This window comes from Chrysemys picta, unplaced genomic scaffold (genome assembly GCF_011386835.1).
Source record: "Chrysemys picta bellii isolate R12L10 unplaced genomic scaffold, ASM1138683v2 scaf2940, whole genome shotgun sequence".
NCBI classification, from domain to species: domain Eukaryota; kingdom Metazoa; phylum Chordata; order Testudines; family Emydidae; genus Chrysemys; species Chrysemys picta.
The window spans coordinates 1-7,000 of record NW_027055642.1 but is presented as its reverse complement, the minus strand read 5'-3'; the positions used below and the strand labels follow the sequence as shown (position 1 = coordinate 7,000).

At 54.8% G+C, this 7,000-nt stretch overlaps 1 protein-coding gene and 1 long non-coding RNA gene across 2 annotated transcripts; both read right to left on the bottom strand.

Moving 5' to 3' along the window:
• Nucleotides 1-100: 100 nt before the first annotated feature.
• Nucleotides 101-5,259, bottom strand: LOC135980374 (uncharacterized). Its single transcript, XR_010597460.1, has 4 exons — nt 5,153-5,259; nt 4,809-4,878; nt 4,038-4,097; nt 101-2,894 (listed from the first exon to the last, which is right to left on the bottom strand). It is a non-coding gene; the product is annotated as an uncharacterized LOC135980374 (long non-coding RNA).
• A 218-nt stretch (nt 5,260-5,477) lies between these two features.
• Nucleotides 5,478-6,678, bottom strand: LOC135980373 (protein maestro-like; the record flags this gene model as incomplete). The annotated part of the gene is made up of 3 exons (XM_065580390.1): nt 5,478-5,799; nt 6,157-6,339; nt 6,523-6,678. Coding segments are annotated over 3 exons (516 nt in total), but the record flags the coding sequence as incomplete, so codon positions are not given.
• Between the last annotated feature and the right edge of the window lie 322 nt (nt 6,679-7,000).

Genomic DNA, 7,000 nt, shown 5'->3' with positions numbered 1-7,000 from the left:
TGGATTTTAAAACAAGGAGAAATTAACCACCCCCCACCCCCCATCCTTTCTCCCACCAACTCCTGGTAGATCCAGATCCAATCCCCTTGGATCTAAAAACAAGGAAAAATCAATCAGGTTATTAAAAAAGGCTTTTAATTAAAGAAAAAGGTCTAAATCATCTCTGTAAACTCAGGATGGAAAATAACTTTACAGGGTAATCAAACTTAATGAGCCCAGAGGGACCCCCTCTAGCCTTAGGTTCAAAGTTACAGCAAACAGAGGTAAACACCTTAGCAAAAGGTACATTTACTAGTTGGGAAAACAAAGATAAAACTAATACGCCTTGCCTGGCTGTACTTACAAGTTTGAAATATGAGAGACTTGTTCAGAAAGATTTGGAGAGCATAGATTGATGTCTGGTCCCTTTTAGTCCCAAGAGCGAACTCCCCCCAAAAACAAAGAGCACAAACAAAAGCCTTTCTCCCACCAAGATTTGAAAGAATCTTGTTCCCTTATTGATCCTTTGGGTCAGGTGTCAACCAGGTTACCTGAGCTTCTTAACCCTTTACAGGTAAAAGGATTTTGAAGTCTCTGGCCAGGAGGGATTTTATAGTATTGTACACAGGAGGGCTATTACCCTTCCCTTTATAGTTATGACAAAACCCCTTTCACTAAAATGTCAAGTCTCGCGAACCCCTTCCTCAAAATAAATATTGCCAGGGATTTTCTCCTTTACCTGAGTATAAATTATAAAAACAGTAATCTGGGAAATATAAAATTTGTTTTGATGACAAGCTTATTGCACACTTCATTATTAATTATTATTTATCATTACAGTATTTTATTACATTATGAAAACGGCAACACTCTTCCAAGATCTTACTTTCATAGCTTGTATCACTTTGAATAATTCTGTTATAAAACAAGGCTCCTACGTTTCATGCTGTTTCACACCTGATACTCCTTGATGAAGGTATTTAAGAAGTCAACTTAAGAGTTCCTTCTACACAAGCATTGAGGTCTTGAGCAGTCCAGACAAACAACGCATGTTACAACAAAGCTTAAACTTGTTCTTCCTAATAATTTTAAAAACAATATTAGCTGCCTGTTTAATTTTAAAAACAGGAAAAAATATCCACCTCCCTTTGCATTTCTTATAAGGAGTTTTGAAGTTTAAATCTCAGTGTGATAGAGATGCTTGCTTTGATCTGCTTCGCTCTTGGACGTCCAGGGGCTCCGGGCTGCTGGCCCCATGCTGCCCGGGGTCCCTAGGGACAGCTCTGTCCGCCATTAGGGAATTTTTTCCCCGCGGACAACCTGTAACATTTCGCGAACCCCAGTTTGGGAACCACTGTACTAGATTAATTCACCAACACTGCTGCTGTACGTCTGATGTGCAGCGTGTAGTCTGCTGAAGAGCAGATTCGATACGAGCTGTGGCTTCACTCTTCTCTTCCCTGAGCTCTCCTACTGAGAGGTGAAGAAGAGAAGTTCGTTCTTGCTTTGAGTCCAATAGCTTGGTGCATTGTTCAAGGATCTCCTATATAAAGATGCTACTTATCATCTGTCTACATCTTTATAAGGCCCCCATCAGTGCAGTATTTGAGTGCCTGTTTCCGCCCAAGTTGCATAACCTCTCTGCCTGTTTACACAACAAGGACATCTATCACTGTCTTTAATGTTGAGAAGGTAAGAGTTTGATTTCAGGTTTTGGATGAGGACAAAATGGAGCCTTGATTACATGCCAGGCGTCTGCTCGTGGAGGTGAGGCTGAACATGACGATGATGTTTTTTTGGATTTGCAGCGTTCGCCTCTGCAGCAGGTTGCCCAGCTCTACTGTCCAAGAGAGGAAGCTCATCCTGGGCTCATGTAATTTTGATCCCGCCCCCTCTTGATAGGGCTGCCTGCCACAGGTGAATTCTCACTGAGCGATACCCTCCGGGCAGCCTGCATGTAGCTCAGAGGTTCTGGGGAAGATTTGTTGAGGGGCCAGAGAAGGCCAAGCCTGACTGCTGCTGCTTGGCAGGCCACTAGCCTTTTCTCCTGAGCCTTGGTTCCCGGTGGGTATACGTGGCAGCCCTCTGTGCCCTTGGCCACTAATCTCTTGTTTTTCTGTTAGGCTCCATCCAGAGATAACGGATTGCAGAGGGCAAACTCGAGAGGTTCTGGACTCCTGGGACCTGAATCTTAATGTTTCTCCACCATAGGCAGGTCGGGGAAATACCCTTGTCTCCCGGGTTCCCTATTTAGTTCCCTAATAAGTCACTGGTGATCAGTGTGTGTCCCTAATAGCCCAATTCAAGAGCTGGAGCTTCCATCCTCTTCCCCTCAGTGGAGGAGGAGAAGACGGAAAAGTCCTAGACATACAAAAAGGGCGCCCTAGAGGTGAGTGAGTCTGACCACCCGTTCATTCTGTATGGTGCAAACTGAGCTCGAAAACCTTGCTTGGTTGGCAGGTGTATGAGTGAGGCCTGTGGAGCCAAATAAAAGGCTCCTGCCCTAGAGATCAGAGCTCGGGTAGATCTTGGTGAGAGAGACCCCTCCCTTCTGGAACTCTGCAAGGCAGTAACCTGGGTATCCTCCTGCTTTCTCACAGGTCTCTGCAAGTGCTCTCTTCCCTATATGGGGACATCCACTGGCAGCCTGCCCATTACTCCTGCGGTGGCTCCCTCTGCTGGACTGTTTCAGCATTGCATCCTGACCCAAGTTTGGTCTGAGCATCTTCAGTGAGTATGCGCCCATCTAGGCTACGTCAGCTGCTGTTTTACACCCCACCTTCCATAGGCTTCCCTCATCCACACAGCACCGTGGTCCAGCCCATATGATCAGCCTGCCTGTGTGAGCAGAGCATCTAAGTAGCTAGACCTGCGGGAAGAACTATGCCGGAATTTCTCTCCGCCTGAATCTTTGTCTGCAAAGAAGGAAATGGATAACAAAACATGAGTTTGCAACATGCACTTATCTTTAAAAAGCAGCCAACTGCATTGGTTGTAAATAGGGAGGGTGTCAGGAAATGTGGGGAGAGGAGTTTACTGGAGTGAAGGAAATTCTGGCTGCAGCAGCCTTATTCCCCTCTTGCTCAGTGGATTGGGGCTGTGAGAAGTGACGCTGGGTCTGCTTGCGGCCTGCAGTTCAGCCTGCGACTCTACGCCACCCCCTGCCCACCCTTCTTGGGCTGACTGCAGCCTCTCCAGGTATTTAAGCACCAGGCCTAGGAGAGTCTGCTCAGCACCTGGCTGGGTTCTGCCTAGTGAGCAGCTGGCAGGGTCAGCCTCTGACAGAACGAATGCCCGTGATGCGGGGGAGGGGTTGGACTGCACACTCCAGCCCTGGGATGTGTTTCCGCAGCACCTGGCTCTGTTTCCTCAGCTCTGGTGCAGCCCTTTGGGGCATGATCAGCTGTTGAAGGCAGGGAGACTCAGAGGTAGAATTTCATATCCCCATAAGCATAGCTGGGGCTGGGGTGGGGTGGGGTGGTGTCAGCTGCTCCGTGCGTGCAGGGGCTCTTGGAGCTGCCACTTGCAGGGGGCAGGCAGCAATCCAGGCTGGGTTCTGCAGAGTTAGCACCAAATGAGGCTCAGAGGGACCCCCGGCCTCGCCCTTGGCTGGGGCTGCTCAGAGTCCCTGCCCGCGGCACCGCGCCTGGTGAGGGATTAGGGGGAAAAGTCTCCTCCAGCAGCCGGGTCTCCCATAGGAGGTGGTTTCCCTCCCTCTTGTGGAGTCCACCCCCTCTCTGCTTGCCACTGCCCCCTGCCTGCCAGGTACGACTCACTTCTGACTCCCAGACCCTGCTGACCAGCCATGGCTCCTGCCTGGGCCAGGATGGGAACACCCCACAGGGCAGGGAGTTTCAAACTATAGCCGTGGAGAAGATACCCCAGAACCAGCCCCAAGGGTTTTCTCCCTGCTCCTACGCTCTGCAGGTCACTCCAACTGGGTTCTGGCTCCCAGCCACCGTGCGATGTGGCTGCTGCCGCCCCCGACCCTAGAACCCTGCCCCGATTTCTCCCCGCCCCTCCTCCCAGCACAGCAATACTCCTCAGCCGTGACTCACAGCAGGGTGGGCGGTCCAAGCCTCCTGCTCTTCTCTGGCTTCAATTGTCCATCATGTATCCTAGGGGAGGCAGGCGGGCCTGGTTATTTAACAGCATGCAGGGCACCAGCCACCGCTTGGATTTCTGTCTTTCAAGGTGCCCCCCACCCCCAATCCATCCGGGCAGAGGAGGGGAAGGAGCTGGGTGGAGAGTCAGTCCCCAAGATTATTGGGATCATTTTGCCTTTGGCCTCGTGCCCCACAAAGGCCAGGAGAGGTGTTGTGCACACAAGCCCCACTGGGAGTTGGTGTGAAGCACAGTGTGGCAGAGCTGCTGCCCTGGCTCTTTGCCTGAATGGCTGGTGGTAGCTGGGGTGGGCAGGGCTGGGGCTTCCTGTGAATCTCTGCCCTCCCTGTACAGGCTGCAGGGGGACCTGGCTGGGGCCAGTGCCTGGTGCGGGGTGGGGTGCGGGGGAACCAGGGTGAGACCTTTGGGAGGCAGGATCTCTCCCTCGGGCCTGCTCCTGCTGCAGGTGCCGGGCTTGCCCAGGGCCAGGGCAGAGGAGACCCTCTGGCCGCAGAGCCCTCCCGCATCTGGCTGCAGGGAGTCTTGGTTCCCCTTTTGTCCCAGGGAGATGGGAAGGAGTGGATGGAGGGGGAGTTGGGTTTGGTTGTGTGTGGACAACGGAGGCCAGCCCCTCCCCCCTGTTAGGAGTGTGCATGTGGTGCTGGGCCCCGGACTCATGGGGCAGGGAGGGATAATAGGAAGAAGAGCTCCAGCTCTTTTCTTACCTATCAGCTGCTGGGCAGCTGCTGCTCTCAGGGCAGCCTTCTTGCTCAGTCTCCCTGGGCAGTCCTGGAGCTGGGAAGCCAAGAACCCAGTTAGTCCCAAGCCACACATCCTCCCCAGGCTGAGGGGAGCTGCCTGGTAGGCAGGTGAGGAACCCCTGGCTGTCAGAGCCCTCTCCCCCTTGATTCCTCCCATGGGACAGAGATGACTTGTACAGGAGCCATCCTCAAGGGTGGGGGATGGGGCTGAGTCAGTGAGGGGGCTCCCTGGAGCAGGAAAGCTCCCTGTGTGCTTAGGTCCTCCCAGCCCCCTGTCCTGCAGGGCCCACACCCCAGAGCTCACTCACCAGGATCCTGCAGGCTTCGCTCAGGAAGGCGGGGATGGCAGGGGCCGCCCCCTCGGCTAGCTGGCTCCGCACGAGCGTACGCAGGGGCTGGTAGCTGAGGAAGGGTGTGCACTGCAACAATGCCACCCTGCACGCCTGCCAGAGAGGGCGAGAAGGAAACTGGTTGAGTCCCTGAGCGCAATGGGCTGCCAACTCGCAGGCTCTGTGTGGCTTGGGGAGACTCCGCTGTGCCGGAGCAGCAAGGAGCCACCTCTTTGTAGAACCTCCTCTGGCCTGACGGTTGTTCCCCAGGCCCCCACAGCCCCCATCTCCAGCTTGGCTGGGTTGTGGGGAGCCAGGCCCGAGTGCTGGGGCCGGGGAGGTACACTCCTGGAACAGGGAAGGGGCCATTCCCTGTGGGTCCCCGGTGGGCGGTTAACAGCACTGCCCGGTGACCAACGTTGTTAGAATGCCCCCAGCCACCCCTGCCCCTATGAGCCCTCAGCTGCACTCACCTGGGCCACCTGGGGGTCCCCGTCCTGTAGGTGGATGAGCAGTGTCCCCATGCTCTTCTCCACCTCAGCCCCAAAGAGGGATGACTTCTTGGAAACAAATTTGCTGAGGTGGCCAAAGAGCTCCATGGAGGCCCGCCTCAGGCCGCTGGTCTCCTGCAGACAGGGGGCGCAGGGTGGTTAGAGGGGACAGGCTCAGGCCCTCACATGCTTTGGGAATCAGCCTGGCAGCTGCGGAGCCCGGAGAGGTTTCAGCTAGTTCAAACGACAGGACAATTCTCTGCAAACTCCCCTCTTTGCTGCTGGGCCCCAGGGCTGCTGAACAATTGTGGGTCCAGGGCCCAAGAATGATTGCATCCCTGCCTCCCCTAGCAGAGGAGCTGAGCTGCCCCACAAATCCAGAAATGTGCCAGCATCGGACACTGAGCCCCCTCCACGGGAAGGCAGGTCCTGAGCACCTTCCCCTGTGGGGTGCCCTATAGCGCCATGGGGCCTGCCCTGCTTGGTACTTACATCCTCAAAGAACGTTCTCGCCTGCAGGGCCAGTGGGACGGCGACGTGAGCCTTCAGAGGCGCCTTGGGGTCCCGCAGCATCCAGCAGAGCCCTTCCATGGCTTCCAGAACGGTGCGGGGGTCGCAGCATTCGCACACGGTGCGGACAAAACTCTCCAGGATCTTGTCTCGCTTTTTCCTGACCTGCAGAGAAGGGGTTGGACGCCGCTCGGTGAGCAACGCTCTGTCAGCCTGAGTGTAACCAGAGTCCGGGCAAGTCAGCCTACAGCCTAGTCTGCTCCATAGGAGCCACAGGCTGGGGAGAAGGGGAACCAGGCGCTTCCTACCCAGCCCTCTCTGCCTAGTCTCCTGCCATTCCAGACCCACCTTGTCCGGGAACTCGGTCACTGCGTTCCTGAGGCCGTGCAGCGCTCTGCCTCGAACGTGGATGTTGCTGTCTTCTGTCCGCTGCAGCATGGCCTTCACAACCTGCTTCCGCATCGCCTTGGGCTCATTCTCCATCAGCAGGGGGCTGCCGAGGAACTAAAGGGACCGAAAGGAGCTGTCAGAGAGGGCTGGGTGAGGCCAGGAGGAGCAAGGGGAAGGGAGTATGATCAGGGGCCAGGAGGTGACATAGATCCGTACCGACTGCTGTTCACGAGGGGCTGGCTTCAGCTGAGCTTAACAGAAGTGACATGTGCAGGGCAGAACGCTCCCTCTGCTTCCAGTGGGGTGCTCCCAAATCCCACCACAGAGCCCCCAGCAGAGGGATTAATTTACAAGCAATACACCACCGGGACCATCTCTCATTGGCTGACCAGCTATTGGCCCCCTGTTCCATCAGCTTCTGGGCCTGGCTAATCCT